This window comes from Protopterus annectens, chromosome 2.part2 (genome assembly GCF_019279795.1).
Source record: "Protopterus annectens isolate FY-2018-M chromosome 2.part2, PAN1.0, whole genome shotgun sequence".
NCBI classification, from domain to species: Eukaryota; Metazoa; Chordata; order Ceratodontiformes; family Protopteridae; genus Protopterus; species Protopterus annectens.
In genome coordinates, this window is record NC_056730.1 from 743,175,254 (window position 1) to 743,194,413 (window position 19,160).

At 41.5% G+C, this 19,160-nt stretch overlaps 1 protein-coding gene across 1 annotated transcript in view; it reads left to right on the forward strand.

The window, feature by feature from the left end:
- Positions 1-19,160, forward strand: part of KIAA0825 (KIAA0825 ortholog) — a 1,661,419-nt gene that overhangs the window by 646,337 nt on the left and 995,922 nt on the right. The window contains exons 10-11 of the mRNA XM_044064463.1: positions 2,467-2,732; positions 18,513-18,663. Of these exons, the coding sequence (XP_043920398.1) occupies positions 2,467-2,732; positions 18,513-18,663 (417 nt within the window). The remainder of the gene's footprint in view (positions 1-2,466; positions 2,733-18,512; positions 18,664-19,160) is intronic.

The following is a 19,160-nucleotide window of genomic DNA, read 5'->3' on the forward strand; positions in this document are numbered from 1 at the left end:
GTAGCACTTGGAATTCTTGTCAAGTAAAATGATTTCCTCTTACAGCTTCTCCCTCTAAGAAAGTAGTATTGTTATTTAAGATGCTTTTCATAACAGTAGGTCTTCAAGAAGAGCCTGCTCGAACAGTAAAGCTCTCCCCAATACCTAGTATATAGTTACACACAGGAATATGTATATAATTACTTTTTAAATAATTGCGTTTTTTTTAATTTTTATTGTTTGGCTGAACAATAGGTATTTGTCTATGACAATCAAAATTCCCTGCTGGTGCTTTCAGGCTTGGAGAAATGGTATTGCTTATTGTATGTGGGGGGGGGCTTCACAAATATGAAACCTGCATTGTTCCCCACAAGGAAAACAGGGACAACTGAAGAACTACAACCAAAACATGGAAAACACAAGGTGAGAGTAAACCTCTGTATAATGACCTGCTGTTAGTGATCTTTCATCAAAGATCTGATGTTATGGTAAGTACCTTATATGACTGTGCCATGCTTTGTTTGTAAATTGCTAAGATTCTTTGTAAGTGATTTGATTTTACTTATTTTATTTATTTACTATTTGTTTACTGGATGAACCAACTGGGTATATAAACTTAACTCCTTTTCAGTGCTGGCCTGAGGAGAAAAGCAACATACACAAATAATACAGATAATGCAGAAAAGAATGTAAAATATTAAACACACACACAATAAATATCAAAACCATATATTCAAATACATAATAGAAAATATGTGGAACATTACAGTAGTGAAAGTTTGTATACATGTTAAACTGTATATTCAAAAACAGAAGAGATATACAGCATGAATTAAATAGTGAAAATCTGAGCAATTTGACATGTTAGGTAGACTGGTCCATGAACTCTTTTCAGTCAATTCTGAGCCAGTTGGCAGTGACAACTTATGTTGAAACCTTGGCACATTAGACATTATTGTTACAGATACACCGAACATTTGGCTCCATTATTACGTATACGTTACGAAATCAGTTGAAGGAAGTCTTGCAGTTGAAGTTTTTGTGTTATGACAGATACATTACAAATACACTTAACAGAGGTCTTATGTTTGAAAAAAGTTTGTATATATATATATATACATACACACATATATTATATATATATATATATATATATATATATATATATATATATATATATATATATATATATGTAGTTGGAATGGATTACATTATTTAATCATACACACTGTAATGAAATTGTGCAACAATATAAACAGCATTTTTAGTAATGCTGTATTACATGCAGGAATGTCTTTTATCTCTATACTTAGCTGTTTCCATGTTTTACCCACTGTCTTCGAAAATAGTAAGATATGTATCCTCAAGTGGACCAGCAATTTTTATTTGAGTGCTAGCTACTTTGTAAAACATTTGTTGACTTGAGAAAGGGTATTACATGATGCATTAACAATTTTGTTAAATAATGTTCAAACTTGGCATTTAATTGGAACGTAAATCAATTATTTTCATAGATTGGCATTGAGATGATGAGGAGGTAAATTGAAGCAAATTGCGGGGAAATGCTAGCAGTGATGGTTGATTTGGCAAGTTTATGTCACCTTAACATGTTTGCCCACAGCCATCTAGTAAATTCCGTCTGTTGTGTAAAATATATCCTGATTTAAGCATTTAGGGATGTGAACCTACAGTAGCAATATTAAGACAAATACACAAAGTTTTAGTTAAAAGTGTATTTGCAGTTGTATGAGGTATGGCTTTTCGATGTCAATAGTCCAAGAAAAAAAATGAAGGAGGCACAGCTATGAAAGCTTATACATATTTCACAGACATGCAGGTATGAGCCATACCTCTCAACTTCTTGGAGCAAAACATCTGAACAAAGCTATAAGTAAACGTGGGACAAAGGCCCAAAAATAGGGGCAATTTTTAAATATTGCTCTTACAAACTTAGAAAGTTGATATAAAGTTTTGCATTAGTATGAATTTTCTGATGGTTGTAAAGTCTGAAACTCAAATATCTGTCATTATTTTCCATCTTCACTCTTTAATGATTTGCAACTAATTTACTAGAAAACCACAATTTTATGAAAAATAGACAAAAATATAAGATAAAAATGTGGACATTCTGCAAAAATCTGCACAGTTGCGAGGTATGTGCACAAATGTGTCCAAGTTGAACTAAATGCTTTTGAAGGCAATTCAAAATTGTCTTATTCAGTATTTTTTTGAAGTGACTAAATGAGAATTCAGCATGTTGTTATATGGAATGTTTTATCGTTCAACATTTTCCATGCTCTTAATGTATTTTTGAAGGCATTATGTATAAATATTTGTAAAGCTGTAGTATATCTGGGTGCTTTACATTGATGTTGGGAAGTGATTTCTAATTTCCATTATGTAAGGATTTCATAACCCTCATATATTTTAAAATATGTGCCACTGTGGGAACACAAATAACTTACAGCCACATTTGTTTCTCCCTAGTTCTGTTCCGACATCATGGAAGAAGTTGAGGCATTACTTCCTCTAGCTGTGGCATGCAGAGATGACGGTCTCCAGGAGATTAGAGCAAACTTTGTAGAGGCCTGCTGTAAAGTAGCAACAGCTGTTTTAGCAAGACTTAAAGAGAGAAGCAATGAAATTCCCTCAAAAGCTCCAGTGCAGAACCTGTATGCCATTCTGTCTACTGCGATTCATGTCCTTCAGTTTTTGAATCATTGTGAGGCCTCGATGAAAGAAATTAGCAAGAAGTGAGTTATTTGAAACAGCTGCTGTTCACTATTTGTTTAGCAAATAAAAACAGTCTCTTTTTGCAAATACCATAACAGAGTTATATACAAAGGACATTATTTAGTCTGTCAGAAATAGGGAGCAACTTGTTTTTTTTTTTTAGGCCAGAATGCAGTTTTCACAAATAATTCTATAAAACATTGCATGAGCCATAAAGAGTAGAATACTTAATAAAATATTGGCTCCAGTTTATGAACTGCCACTTAATGTGGTTATCATGATTTGTTTCTGAATTTTTATTAATATTTCCTGGGTTAGATGTGCTGTATGTAACAACATGAATAATCAGATCCAGATAGGCAGAGAATGCTTGTGTTGTATGCATGTTGAGTTTTCTGTACAGTCTGACCAGTTGCATTGGTCATTTAGTACAGCCAGACTGCATCCTTTGTTGCCCTTGCATTAATGTCATCATAAGGGCAAATATTCATATAATCTGTGCAGATGTATGACTGCAAAATGCAGATAAGCACTAGTGTGCTAAGACGTACATGGATGTTGGGCAGCAGTAACAGTATTGCTTCCCTAAATATCCATCTGCTCTATCCTCCTGCTCTTCTAGAAGTCTGACTGAAGAGAATGTGGAGAGGCTAGTGAGAAAGATCCTCTTGGTGCAGAGCCAGCCTACCCATTTCTTAGCTCCTACCCCATTGGGTCAGGAAGCCCATACATCCAAGACACCTTCACTACCAATTCCTCCTTTGACTCCTATCGAGGTTTCAGAGCCCTTGGATCCTAGTTGTCCAGACCTGTCTGCATTAGATCCGAGAATCTTTGTATCCTCGGATCTTAGACTTGCTATGAAGTCTTTGGTCCAGTCAGAGCTGGAGAGCTTTCGGAGCTGATACTAACCCATCGATGCCGAGGTGCTGCAGTCGAATCCAAGGGTTTTAGAATCATCTCTGCATCTCATATCCTCAGTGATGGTCAGTTCAATTCCAACTTCGGCCTCTGGGTGGCTGTGATCGGAGCAGGGGGAACCAGGGATCAGGGGCTTGTCCTCTTGGCTCCAGGTTCCTATCCCTCTTCAGGATGGTCCACCTTTAGGATTTTGGAGAGAGCTCTGTCTGCACCTCTTAATCAGATGGTGCCTACCCCCTCAGATCCTAAGTCTACATCTACTCCACCTCTGCATGTAGAGTCTCATCTATCTTCTATACAGGGGCAGCCAATACCAAATCCCTATCTCCTCCTCTTCTGATACCTCCCGGAGTATCCCACTAAGGAGGTTCCTAAGAAGAGAACATGCAAGAAGAAGCATATAGATTCCCCTGAATCTTTCACAGAAGATGTAGATTTTGATGAGGGTGAAGGTTCCCCCACTGTGACCTCCTGATGATGTCTCATTCTGAGACATCCTTGAGATCCTGAAACTGAGAGGTGACTGGAAACCCAGCAACCCTTCATCAAAAGAATCTGTACTTCTGGAGGAGTTTGGTATAAGCCCATCTACCTCCTGGGTTGTCCACCTGCCAATGAGCTCATTTATTTGATCTCTCGGAGGGTTTGGAAGGATCCTGACACAATTGAGCCCATCCCCAGGAAGCTCAACAAAATTATGACTCCGCCAGAGGATAAACCAGTAATGCAACAAAATGGTGAATGACCAGCAGAAAAAGAAGCAGCAAGTCCATCACAGATAAAAGTTCCTTTAGAAGGTTTATTAACAAACTCACAATTACAAAAAGTAAAAAAATATCATTAAATAAAGTGAGATGCTAGCATTGTCGTCATGGTACTTTCCAGAACTTCCTCAGATAAAGTTTTAGATTTATCTGCGGATGTTCTGGTGGGTGCCAGGACGAAAGCGCTAGTATCTCACTTTATTTAATGATATATTTTTTTATTGTTTTTAAGTGTGAATTTGTTAATAAACCTTCTAAAGGAACTTTTATCCATGCTGGACTTGCTGCTGCTTTTTCTGCTGGTCGTTCACCATTTTGTTGAATTACTGGTTTGTCTTGTGTGTGTCTGCCTGGTCCCCCAGAGGATAGACAATTTTGGTCATTAGGTGTGCCTGTGTATGGCATGGTCATGATGGCAGCCACTAAGAAGGAACTTGTAGAAGAAAGTTCCTCTGTTCATCTCTCCAACAAGGAGTCACGGGCAATGGACAGATTTGGGAAGCGTGTTTATGCTTCAGTGACCTTTCCTTTGCCTTAAGGTCACTGAACTTTTTGGCACATTTCACGAGACAACAGAGGGACCTGATTAAGGAATTGTCAGACACCCTCCCAGGAACCTTTCCTGAAGAGGTGATGACATCTGTCACTTCTCAGTTGGCTACCTTGCAGTCCCTATCCAATTCTTACATGAGGCTCATTTCTAACATAGCAGAAGGATTCTCAAGGGCAGCAGGTTCATAGTTTCCATTAGGAGACATGCCTGGATGCGTTTGTGTGATTTTGTGGAGCCGTTTAAGTTTTCATTCATCAAGGCTGTCTTTGATAGCATATCACTTTTTGTTCCCAAGGTAAAAGACGCATTGTCCAGGTGTGAGAAGGATTGACCCTTTCTGTCGTGGACATATGTTTTTCCATCCCTCAAAGATCCTTTTTGAGGAATCATCAAGGTGATGGTAAAATGTGGTTCAAGAAATCTCAAGGTGCTTTCCAGGACACATGTGGAGGAGGTTCCTCCAGGGGCAGAGGGGGGAACTGTAATGGTAGACGCATCTCTCACAACCGAGGTGGTCCTCAGAATCAAGGGTCCAGAGATTTGCTCTTTGGCAAACCCTTCCAGCACTATTGAAAGGAGGCCTGATTGTCCACCTCTGGAGGCAATCGGGGGTCACTTGTCCCTGCACCAGACAGCCTGGCTAGAAACAACAACAGATACTTGGGTGCAGAGGATCATTTCCAGAGGGTATATAATACCATTTTCCCTTTGTCCTCCCAATTTAAGAAAATTCCCCGATCTTCCACCCAGTCAGAGGGAACAAGCAGCAATTCATATACAAAAGCTGCTAGGCAAAAGAGTCATCCGACACCCCCCCCCCCAGACCAGATAGAATCCAGAACTAACTCATGGATGTTCTTCGTGTTTCACTGTTGCAGTCATCACATTTGGGTTATCTGCCTGCAGGTAGCCCTCAGCCGGCCTGAATACCAGAGTCTTCGGATTTCTGTGTTGGATGACGTCTCTTCTTCCATGGCGTCAGGTCATCATGGGTATAAAACATACCGCTGACGCCATTACATCAGTCTTTCTTGCCGTGCGGTGCCAGAAGCAGAAGCAGTTCGCAAGTGCCGATCGGCCGTCTCCTGAAATTTTCGTTTGAGTTTCAGACCCGAAGTCTTCAAAAAAGATAAGTACCCCATTGGGGATCCTTTTTCTTGCTCTAACCAATGTCAGTAAAAGTTAACGGTTGTCTTACCTGTGGAAAACAAATACCTCATAGAGATTTTCTTTCGTAATGCATCCCGTGTATAGGCCCAGACCACGACGCCCCTCGCTGTCGGTTTTGTGCCTTGTTCATTGTCCAAACTATTCGTTGTTGGGCTATTTTTGCAGCTAATTACTTTTGTACTCGATCTGTGTACTCCGAAATGGCTTCACCAAGCCATCCGACTACCGATCTTCCAAAAAACCATAAGGATAAAGACAGAGACAGACCACATAGGTCCAAAACTGCCGATGATGCTTCCGTTAAGCTAGTCGCCAGTCCGCTGGTACTCATTGAGGTGCTTTTGCATCCCCTGATACCTGCTACTTCAGATTTGCAGGCCTCTACTGCGACCCATTTGGAGTCCGGTATGCCTCGACATGCTTCTTCGACTATGGAACCTGCGGATGTCTGTACCTTGGATGGGTCCAGAGCCTCTGTGCAGGCACCAGCTTTTGAGGGTGTATTCAGGCCTACAGACATTCATATTAAACCTACGCTTTCATTTTCATCCAGGCTAAAAGCTCGCACTACGTCTAGAAAACCGACCAAACCGCAGGCCTAGGCCAATATGCCTCAAAAACAAATGCTTAGAATGGCTGAAGACTGTATTACCTTAATTTGGGGAAGCCAGCCTTCCCCCCTCTGAGACCTAGAACAGATTTTCTTTCTGATTCTTCTGATCAGGAATCTGATATTTCTGCTCCTACTGATTACCAGGATTTGCCCTTATCTACTTATGAGGATTCTGATGCAAAGGATTCCATTCCTTCTGCTTCCCCTCCAGAAGATCTTTCTTTTGGTGAAACCTTGCATACTCTTAGGGAGCATTTCTGTTGGGAAAATTAGGATTACTCTGAGTCCAAAATGAGACTTAGGGAATTCTTACTCCTGCCTCAACACAGGCCTTTAGCTATCCCTCCTGTTCTGGACATTGTAAATGATGCTTTCTTGGAATCTAGCCTTACCCCAGACACTTTACCTCCAGCTCCCAGAAAACCTGAAGGGTACTACAGAGTACCTGACTCACAAGTTCCTCTTCAAGAATCCTTCTGCAGATCCAGAGACCATTTCCCAAGGACCTAAAGGCATTAAGGCTACTGCTGTCAAAAATCCTACCCCTTCTGATAGAGATTCTAGAGCCTTAGACAGATGGGGTAAGAAGGTATACACTTATGCTACTTTGGCCATTAGGGCTTTAAATTGCCAGTTTCATATGTTAAAGTATCAGCAGCATATTATGGGACTACTTATACAGAAAATGATGTTGATTCCTGACTGTGCTGTACACAAAGAATTGAAAGATTTAATGCATTCTGCAGAACAAGTTGGTAAACATACTTTGCAATGTGGTTTTGACGCTTTAGAAGCATCTTGCAGGGCTGCTGTCACTGGGTCTGTACTTAGAAGGCATGCTTGGCTTAAGGAACAAAACTTGCCAGATCATGTTAAAGCTAAATTACTGGATGCTCCCTTAAACCAAGACCGCCTTTTTGGCAAGAGAGCAGAAGAAGTCCTCAAAAGGATGGAGGAAAAAGCTAAATCTATGCAAACTGTTAAAGATTTCCTACAAGTACAGCATCCCAGGTTCAGTAGGCATTGGCCTTCAAAGAACTGGTCCTTTCCAGTCCCTTCCAGGCCTTCTCAGTCCAAACCCAAGAACAGCAGACCACCTAGGCTACAGTCTTAGGCTACGCACAGACCTAAGCAGTGGGGGCTCCCACTTACAAAGCAGGGAGTAGTAAGCCACCCCCTACGGAAAAATGGCACAATGACTTAATCCTAACCCTTCCAAGCCCTGCTCAACTACCTGCTCCCTTAGGAGGAAAGCTCGCCCTGCATGCAAAAAAACTCGGAACTCATTACCCAGGACAAATGGGTTTTGAACATAGTCTTTCAATGATACAGATTCCACTTCCACACACTACCAACCCCAAATGGTTGGCCAGACCTACCCCCAAATCAATGGACAGAGGCCCAACAGCAGATCCTCTCTCTTTTCAGTATCAGGCCTATTCATCCTGCCCCAGCAGAACAAGGGGACAAGGTTTTTATTCAAGACTTTTTCTGATACCCAGAAAAGACAACTCCTGGCGTGCTATCCTGGACCTCTCTATTCTCAACACCTTCCTGGTAGTTTCAACATTCAAAATGCTAACTCTTCAACAGCTTGTTCCTATGTTAGCCAAGGATGCCTGGCTGGCAACCCTAGACTTAAAGGAAGCTTACCTGCACATCCCAATAAGGGAATCTTGCAGGAAATATCTACGCTTCAGGGCAGGCTCCATGCACTATCAGTTTTCCGCACTTCCCTTTGGCTTATCTACTGCGGCCAGGGTATTCACAAAGTGTCTAGCTCCAGCCATTGCATTTTGCAGGCAGAGAAATATTCAGATTTACCCATACTTGGATGATTGTCTAATTCAGGCAGAAAGGAAGTCCAACACCTGGCATTCATAAAGAAACCTCTAACCTCACTGGGGTACACCATCAATGAAAAGAAATCTCACCTAGTACCCTGTCAACAGATTGTATTCCTGGGAGCAAGCTTGAATGCAACTTCCCAGATGGCATTCCTCACTCTGGAAAAATAAGTTTATTTGACAACCTATTTCAAACTATTAGCCACAAAACCCCAGCTATCTGCAAGGAAAATACTGCAAGCCCTGGGATTCATGACCTGTTGCATTCTACTAATTCTATATGCAAGACTGTATATGAGGAAACTCCAATGGTGTCTAAAAAGCCTATGGTGTCAACATTCTCATAACCTGGAAACAATGATTTCTATCATTCCTTGTATGAAGACAGAGTTCCTTTGGTGAGCAGAGGCCTGCTACCACAACAAGGGACTCCCTTTCACTTTACCCCCTGCCGCACAAACCCTAACAACAGATGCATCAGACTATGGGGGCTCACATGGCAGGGCAGTGCATTCAGGGCAAAAGGAACCCGAGACAGATGCACCTGCATATCAATCAAAAAGAAATGTTAGCTGTACAGAATGCTCTGACAGCCTTCAAAGACCATATTCTTCCAGGACAACTATTGGTAAAGACAGACAACATCACAGTTATGAGGTACATAAACTAGCAGGGGGGAACCCACTCGTACCCTCTCTGCAGGCTAACCAAGGCTCTGGACCACAGCCTTGAGCTACCAAGTACACCTACAAGCTCAATTCCTGCCAGGCAAACTAAATTCACTGGCAGACGACTTAAGCAGAAATCTCATGGACCCACACGAATGGAAACTAGAACCCAAAATATAAAATCTCTTGAAGAACAAATGGGGGAATCCAGAGGTAGACCTGTTTGCCTCCTCTCAGAACTACCAATTGAGCAAATTCTGCACAAGAACACCCCACAGTCAAGCTTGGAAAGTGGATGCCCTGTCCTTTACCTGGGAAAGCCTCTCAGTTTATGCCTTTCCCCCTCTGCCTGTCCCCTCGAGGGTTCTACTAAATATCAAACAGGACAAGCCAAGGACAATACTAATTGCACCAGATTGGCCACGCCAGCACTGGTACTCCCTCTTGTGTAGTATGACACTTCTGCAACCATGGCACCTGCCTCAGACCCCTTCCCTGCTGTCCCAGCAGGCAGGCCAGATTCTGCACCCTGAGCTTCAAACCCTGAACCTTGCAGCCTGGCTAATTCCTTGAGCTATCCTCTAGCATCCCTCCGTAAGCAGGTGCTGGATGTCATTCTGGAGGCAAGGAGGCCTAGTACTAGAAAATCCTATGCTGAAAAGTGGAAAAGGTACTGTTCCTGGAGCCAGGCTCATGGGATGGGCGCAATGGTACCCAGCTTACCTCATATTCTACAGTAGTTAACAGAAATGCTCCACAAGGGCCTATCCTTCTCGTTAATTAAAATTCATGCCTCTGCCATTTCAGCACATTATAACACTGAGCCAGCCCTCTTCTCTCACCCCTTGCTAAAACAATTCCTTAGAGGGGCCAAAATGTTAAGGTCTCCCAGGAGAGCTACCACTCCAGCCTGGGGCCTTAACTTTGTATTGGAAAAGCTCACTCTCCCCCCCTTTGAGACAGCTGCAACAGCAGAGTTGAAATTCTTTTCTTGGAAAACAGCCTTCCTTTTAGCCATCACTTCAGCAAGAAGAGTGTCTGAATTACAGGCCCTCATGGCAGTGGAACTTTTCATTATCTTCCACGTGGGCAGGGTTTCTCTCAGGACTAATCCTTCCTTTGTGCCTAAGGTGGTGTCTAGTGTGGTCCTAAATGAATCCATTCATTTGCCTACTTTTTTCCCTAATCCACAAAGCAAAGGGGAACGAATACTGCACTCTCTGGACGTGCACAGACAACTTAGATTTTATTTGGACAGGACTAAGCATCTCAGAAAATCTGAACAGCTGCTAGTTGGCTTTGCTGCAGGGGCAGAGGGGAAGGCCATTTCAAAGCAAACCATTTCCAAATGGATAGCCCCATTGCATTCATTTCTACTACAAGCACCATGGAAAACCTACCCCACAGGGGATAAGATCACATTCCCCCAGGGCTGCATCTACCTCTGTGGCTTTTTTCAGAGGAGTCCCTACCAGGGACATCCTAGAAGCTGCTACCTGGAGCTCTGTACATACCATCGCCAAGCATTACCACATGCCTATCTTTTCTAAATCCAGAGCTGGATTTGCCACTGCAGTCTTGCAGGGCTTAATAGCTGTCCGTAATGCTCTTTAACATCCTCCTCCCTTCCTTAGCTTTGGGAATCAACCCAAATGTGATGACTGCAACAGTGAAACACAAAGAACATAGTACAGTTGTGTACACTTACCATAAATGTAGATGTTTGAGTGTATTCACTGTTGCAGTCCTGGTTACCCTCCCTCCAGCCCCCTGACTTCTCTTGGCTCTACTTTTCCCCTTTTGTTTGGTATATTTATTTTTCTGGTGTATTTGCTTTTTGATGGGGGTTTACCATACCATGTAATTGTTTCCTGTTGTGGGGGCACCTGACATCTGGGCCAAGAAAAACTGTCGTAATGGCATCGGCCGCATGTTTTATATCCCTGATGACCTGACATCATGGAAGAAGAGACAACATCCAATGCAGAAATCTGAAGACTCTTGTATTCAGACCGGCTGAGGACTACCTGCAGGCAGATAACCCAAATGTGATGACTGCAACAGTGAATACAATTGAACATCTATATTTATGGTAAGTGCACACAACTGTAGTTTATTTTTAGTGCCAAAGAAAACAGGGGACTGGAGACCAGTTCTGGATCTTAGCATCTTAAATAAATCCATTCAAAAGACCAAGTTCCAGATAGTCACAGTTCAGTCCATTCTTCCTTTTTAGGAGAATGATGATTGAGTGTGCTTGACAGACCACCAGGATGCGTACTATTACATAAAAATGAACAAGTGATCCAGAGGGTTCTTATGCCTCCGGCTGGGAGCCAGTCATTATCAGTTCAGAGTTCTGCCCTTTGGTCTCACCACAGCCCCCAGGGTGTTTACAAATGCATGGAGGTAGTAGCAGCTCATTTGAGACTGCAGAGATTCCAGGTGTTTCCATACTTAGACAACTGGCGCATATTCTCCCCGACCAGGCATCAACTCATCATAGCATGAGAAAAAGTGATATACTAGGAAACATAAACTACAAAAAAATCTCACGTAGAACCAAGTCAGAGTCTAGAGTTCATAGGAACACTGATAGACACAAAGTCATCAGTAGCCTCACTTCCCCTCTTCAGAGTTCAGACAACAAGAACACAAGTGGAAAAGATAGTTTAAGTGGTGTCAGTGATAATATTAGTGCCTTTAGTGAGATTTCATATGAGAGTCCTTCAGTGGATGCTGATCTCCCAATGGTCAATTCTTTATCTCCTGGGTGACCCCTGTAACTGTGAGGTCTTCACTGGTGAGATCTGGCCACTAATCTATCTCATTTGAATTAACTATCACACCTGACACCCCCTAGCAGAAACTAAAGTAAAAAACTTCTCCAAAGCAGATTATAACCTCTTACAGGATGGTATAAATAGCTTCAATGCACCTCCCTCCGATGGAACTGGCAATTATGCCAAGTTCTACATCAGTGCTTTATACAAACACCTGTATAACTGCATTGAGTGGGCCGTACCTGATAGGACCAAAACAAGCTCCTCAAGGAAGAGCAAACCTGCCTGGTGGACAACTGCCATTAACAGGCTTTGCAATAAGAGGAAGAAATTGCTGTCTAAGCGTAAGAGGGAGTGAGCTCTAAACTGGAAACACTCCCTCCTCTGCTTAAATAAGCGAATAAGACCTGTTGTGTTGTCCTCCAAAGCAGATTAGCTTCCTCAACTAAAGACAACAATAAGGTGTTCTTTAGTTACATCCGTAACCTAAAAGGAAAGGCCCAGATTTGTGCCGAACTAGTAGTTAATGATACCACATATATTGAGCCTGTGGACATAGCTAACTTGTTGGGTGACAGGTTCTGTGAAAACTTCACTCCCCTGTCCCCATCACACATACCCCATGACATCCTTGCCATCTGTCCCCTACCTTGTATCTCTAAAGAGCAGGTTGTAAATGCCCTCTCTAAGGCCAAAAACACAGCATTTCTGGGACCTGATAACATCCCAGGCTGCATCCTACTTGAGCTCCATCAAGAATTAGGAACACCATTGGGTACTCTTTTTCAATCATAGTATAAGCACTGGCTTCTTCCAGGCTGAATGGAAAACAGCCACTGTTATTCCCTTGCACAAAGGTGGTACTTCCATCGACTCTAGGAACTATAGACCTATTAGCCTGACTAGCCTTATCTGCAAGGCCATGAAGCAAATCATCATGGACATTATCAACATATGAACCTTATCAACAAAGATATAGGTAATCTCCAATCTCTTGATCCTACTCAGTTTGGATTTGTCAAAGGGAGATCATGTCTGTTAAACCTGATGGACTTCTTCGAGACAGTCACCAAGGCCCTGGACGAGGGGAAATCTGTGTATACAGCCTACCCTGACTTAACCAAGGTGTTTGACACTATCCCCTACTCAGACATCATTGACAAACTCACCTAACTTGGTAGCAACCCTTAAATCATTAGAAGGGTCACTAACTGGCTGACTGATAGAATCCATATAGTCAAAATAGGGGAATCTGCCTTCAACAGCAGACCTGTAACCAGTGGTGTTCCACAGGGATCAGTCCTGGGACCTCTGTTGTTTGGAATATATTTTTCTGAAGTACAAGCAAAAACTAAAAGTCTGTGGCTGACAAAGTTTGCTGATGACTGCAAACTGGGAGTGGTTATTGACTCTCCAAATGATGTCAACATCCTACAAGAGGGTCTTGCACAAATAAATGATTGGTGCCAAAGTCATGGCCTTAAACTCCATGCAAAAAATGTATTATCCCTTTCAGTAAGGGTGATGTTCCTTCTAACTACCACATCAATAGCAACACCATAAGTACGTACTCAGTGCTGCGAGACCTAGGCACACAGATTGACAGCAACCTTACTTTTGACCACCATGTCTCCACAGTGGTAAGAAGGGTATTCTTCATGGCTTATCTCATAAGTAAGGGCATTACCTCCAGAAAAAAAAGTTGTAACCTCCCTCTACTCTTCCCTCATCAGGCCAATAGTTGAGTACAACATCACTTTTGGTGTGTACCTTTCCAAGAACCTGCAGCAATTGGAGAGACGACAAAGGTTCCTCACAAGGGAAATTCAAGGTCTTCAGCATCTGTCCTATGTGGATCATCTGAAATCACTGCCACTTTATTCTGTTTCATACAGATTACTCAAGGGCAATCTCTGTCTTGCATACAAGGCAATCTGTAACCCAGCTTTATTGGAAATGCTGCATCTCCGTAAGTCAAACGGCACACGGATTACTCTCTCTAAAGACCTTAACCTGGTATGTGAGATTATTAGAACCTGCTGGAGGGACATATTTGTCTCCTAGAGGTTACCACACCTTTAGAACTGACTCCCAGTTCATGTCAAGCAGTACACCTTATTGGCTCTTCAAACGCAGTCTGGATGATTGGATGGGTAACCGTAAATTCACCCTGGGGGTTCAACCTGTGTCCCTCTTGGACAAGAGAAAAAGGTGCTGATCATAGGAGTAAGGCTAGAACTTGGCTAAGCTTGTAAGGGCCCTAGGGAAATTACCCTAGTAACTTCCTATGATCCTTATCTGGCCCGATATGAATCACCAACATATCCAAAAGGGATCTGATGTGGTGGATTTAATCAGATCAGGTTCTACAAGGCCGTTTATTTGTGCCCTCTCAGCCCAAGGCCTTAGTGACCACGTATACTTCCCAGCTAGGGTGCGGTGGCATTATCTAGAGAAGACAGTCCAAGACATGTGGTCCCCCGAAGAGGCAAATTTGTATGTCAGTGTTCTAGAATTGAGAGCAGTGCTTTTCCCTTTGCAAGCATTTCCGAATGTTCTCCTTTTGGAAATGATTGTGAAACAGACAACATGTCAGTGGTTTGGTACATCAACAAACAAGGAGGAACCAAATTCAATCCCCTATGTCAAGAAGTGCTGATAGTATGGCAATGGGAAATATCTTTCAACCGCTTTCTAATAGCAGCGCACTTTCTTTGGAAATCCAACGTGCTAGCAGACAAACTGAGCAGGTACATTGTACTACCTCACAAATGGTCCCTCAATCAGACAGTAACGGAAATGATTTCTCTTTGCATCCCCCGTGAACAACAAGTGCAGCAGCTACTTTTCCCTAATCCCCCCCACAGGGGGAATCACCGAGGGATGCTGTCCTTCACAATTGGCTCCACGGTCTGCTTTATGCATATCCTCCAATTCCTATGATCCCTACAGAGAGCTGCCAGGTTGAAGAGCAAAGTCATCCTCATTGCATCCCTTTTGGCCTCGAAAGATTTGGTTCTCCTTCCTGTGGTCTCATTTGCTTCATCAACCTTGGATCCTGGACTCCACTCCAGATCTGCTGTCTCACCTGACAGGCATCATGCATCTGGACCTCCAGAGTCTCAAGATAGCAGCTTGGTTTTTCCATTTCCAGTAATAGCCACACAATCTATGCTCTCATCCTCTGTCTGCCGAATTTTATCTTTCTTCAAACCATCTACAAGGAAACTTTATGCTAGCAAATGGAAAAGATTTGTGCACTGGGGACTTCAAAATTATGTGGACCCCTTTCTGCACTGATTCATAGCTTCCTAGAGTTCTTGATGTTGCTTTTTAATTAAGGAGCCAGTTATTCAACAGTAAAGGTTTAATTAGCAGTGATTTCTAATTTCCATATTGGTCTTGATGGCTCTTCACTTGCTTCCTATAAAGTTTGTAAAACCTTTCTATGAGGCACACTTCTGTTAAGACCAACTTTAAAGAACCTATTCCTCCATGAGAATTAACTCTGGTACTGCATGCTCTGGTCCTTCCAACTTTGAACCTGCATGATTGCGATCTCAAATTTCTTTCTTGGAAAACCTTGTTTTTGGTGACCATTACTTCTTCTAGATGAATTTCAGAGATTTAGGCCTTATCTGTGAAGCCTCCATATCTAGATTTTCATAGGGATAGAGTTACATTACGAACTAATGCGTCCTTTTTTGCCCAGAGTAGTATCAGAGTCCAACATTAACCAATCCATTTGCTAGTTTTCTTCCCAGATTATAAAACAAAGATGAATATTTGTTACATTTACTTGATGTTTATAGGCAGTTGCATTTCTGTTTACACAGAGCAAAAGACCTCAAAATTTCAGATCAGTTATTTGTTTCATTTGCTGAAGGGAAATTGGGCAAGCCTATGTCTTGAGTTTCCCTAGCCAAATGGCTTACTAACTGCATTTCCTTTATTTACAACAAGATGAACTTGCCTTTACCTAAACAACTACGTGCTCAACAAGGTCGATAGCAACTTCCTCATCCTTTCACTCAAGATCCTCCATGGATGACATATGTGCAGCAGTAACTTGGGCTTCCCCTCACACCTTCATCTGTCACATCTCTCATTACAAACTGGACTTAGTTTCCAGGAGTAGGGCATCATCTGGCTCAATGGTGCTTTGGAATATCCTTCCTTGAGGCTGCCTGGGATGTAGGTAGCTAGGGACTCTGTACCATCAGTTGAGGACAGAATGAAAATCGACACCATCGGATAAAGCAGTTATCTTCTTGCCATAACATTCCGTCTAAGTTGCCCATTTTCCTTCTTCCTCAACTTCCCACCCACCGACCACCAACCTTAATTTTTCTGGAAGAGTAAGTTGATAGAGCAAGTTTTTGGGTGTACTCCTCACATTGTAAAGCTCCAGATATAACTTTGTTCACTGTTTCTGCTATATACTCCTTAATGTTCTTTACAATAAAGGTCATTTTTTTACTGCTGTAGTTTGCAAACAAGATCTAAGATTATGGGGGTTGGTGCATTCTGGGTAAGGGAGAAGCTCAAGAGTTCAAAGTTGCCATGAGCTTTTACAGAGGCCAAGTCAGATCCGAACCCATCAGTTGAGGAAAAATGAAAAATGGACAGCACAGATGGAACATTATGGTAAGCACATAACTTCTTTTTTTAATTCCAAGATCAGGTGGCATTTCAACTGTCCCTAATTTTGCCTCATATTTTTGCCCCATCCCTTATCAATGTTTTGAATTTCTAGTGAATCATTAAAGATTATAGTCTGTCAATATTGCCAGGCATTAGAGTTTCATACATCTTATTGTTCAGTAAATGCATATTTATGCAAAACCTACTATTCTGTTGACATTTTAAATGAATTAGAGTAATATTTCAGATTTCCCTGATTTTGGGCCTTTGTTCCCTAATAGTTTTGGTTTTTGTCCCTGATTCTTTAGTGAAGAAGTTGATAGTGGAGTCAGATGGTCACAGGCACTGCAGTCCATGTAGCAGTGTTATAGCTCAGAAACTAGTGGAGCATGTCGTACTATTTCATGTCTCTTTGTACTGTCTTGTCTTTTTGAAATCATGTGTAACATAAATGGAGAGCACATTTCATTTTATGTTTTGTCACTGAATGGGAAACCTAGCTCTCTACCTTTTTACCTCTGTAATTAGAGACAAAGCAAAAATATAATTAGGGAAAGGGTCCCCAATTTAAGGACACTTTGTGAGTACTTGTACAGTTAAAATGTCTAGTCTTAGTAATGACAGAATTTTAAGTCAAAATTTAGGGTGTCCCTAAAAATTAGGCACAGTTGAGAGATATGAGTCCATAAAAGTCAAGGTTGAATACATGGTAATGGTCTAGAAGCATTGTGATGTTGTAGGCAAGGGAGAAATAGAAATGTTTGTTGGGCTTGTTGATCCTCTTCTGAATTGCATCCTGATAGTTTTGGGGTGAGTTGGTAAATATCTGATAATAAACTCACTGGTGTGGTAGCATTTCAGCGAAATTGTAGCTTGATGAACTATATTTTTTTCTGGTCCATTCACTTACTGTACTAACCCATCTGTGTATCTGCTTCGTACTGTTCTAGTGGTACTCTAGTATTACTTACCAATAGGGTGTTCTCCAACCGCATGACATCAGTCTTGTGGCTTTTGTGTATGAGTTGTGGTATGGAGACAGGAAATTAGAAAGCCAGTTGCAGACTGATGGAGTGAAACTGGATTTTCTTGACTACACTAATGGGTACTACAGGAAGATCCAGCAGTGGTTGTTCCATGCCTCTTTCTCTGAGACAGGTGAGCTAGCCCCCTGGCAAACTTTCATGTCGCTAAGTTGCAGAACCTAGGTTACCAGCACTGCAGGCAGAAGCCTATCCTCTGCAGTATGAGGTAGTCTAAAAGCTGTACTGCTTCTTAACAGGAAATCAGTCCTAAGTTTCATATAATCTGTAACGAGTGAAATAATAATTTTCATGGCATTGGAGTAAGCACTAATGCAGACAGCAGATTTAACATGGAATGCATAGCTCAATTTCTTGTTCAAGAGATTTCTCTTTATAGAAGGGCTGATACCTTTTATTTTACTTTTTTAAGTTAGGGGACTGAGATTGAACTTTTCAGAAGAACCAGGACAATTATTACTTTGTAATATGTTTTACAGAATGATACATGACTTTCTGATGTCAGACAACTGACAGATAGTAATGAGGTTCTAACAATGCAGTCTGTTTTTGTGACACATGGACAACAGTGATTTATCTTTAGGAGTAGTGTTTGTGGAAAAGCAGATGTATTTTTTCTGAGTCAAAAGCAAAGATTTGAGATTCGTATTGTGAATGGAAATTTAGACTTCAGCACAGGGAGGAAATGAGTGATTGATAACTAATAATCAAAACCATTTGTAGTGCTGAAGATTATTACCTTCTGTTGCACATGCTTTAAATCTCTGACTCTTTGATCATTTCCCTCTGCACAGGCCCCTATTCCTAGTGCCTGTCCAGCGGTATCAGGAATTCATCAATCGTCTACGTTTTCAAGTTACGGATTACTGCCTCAGAGTTTGTACTACAGTGATTCTACAGGATGCTGAATGCCACCACTGGGATGACACAAAATCTTTTTATGAGGTGCGAGGTTAAGTTTACTATCCCTCCCTTTTTCACAAGTATGTTTTATTGTCTGTCTTCTTAGTGATGAATTACAAATATATCCCATGTCACAAGAGGGGGCTTTCTCAAGCTGTGCAGTCTGTTTTGTTTTAGTGCCCTGAACTCTTTAGAAAGTCACCATGTACATTTCATGAGCTTATGATGGTTTTATTTGAGTTAAAATGTATCAGGTATGTTGTGAAAGGTTCATTGAAAATACTAAGCCTCCAATTTTCATTAAAGAAAGCCTTTTATGATTTCGCTTTTAATTTTATCATTTATTAGAAGATACAGCTCCTTACACCACTATGTTTACTTAAGGATAAAGGGAGATATATATATATATATATATATATATATATATATATATATGTGTGTGTGTGTTTGTGTATGTATATATATATATATATGTGTGTGTATATATGGGTCTATATTAGAACACCGAACTTTCAAAATTTCGAGTGTTCTAATATCGA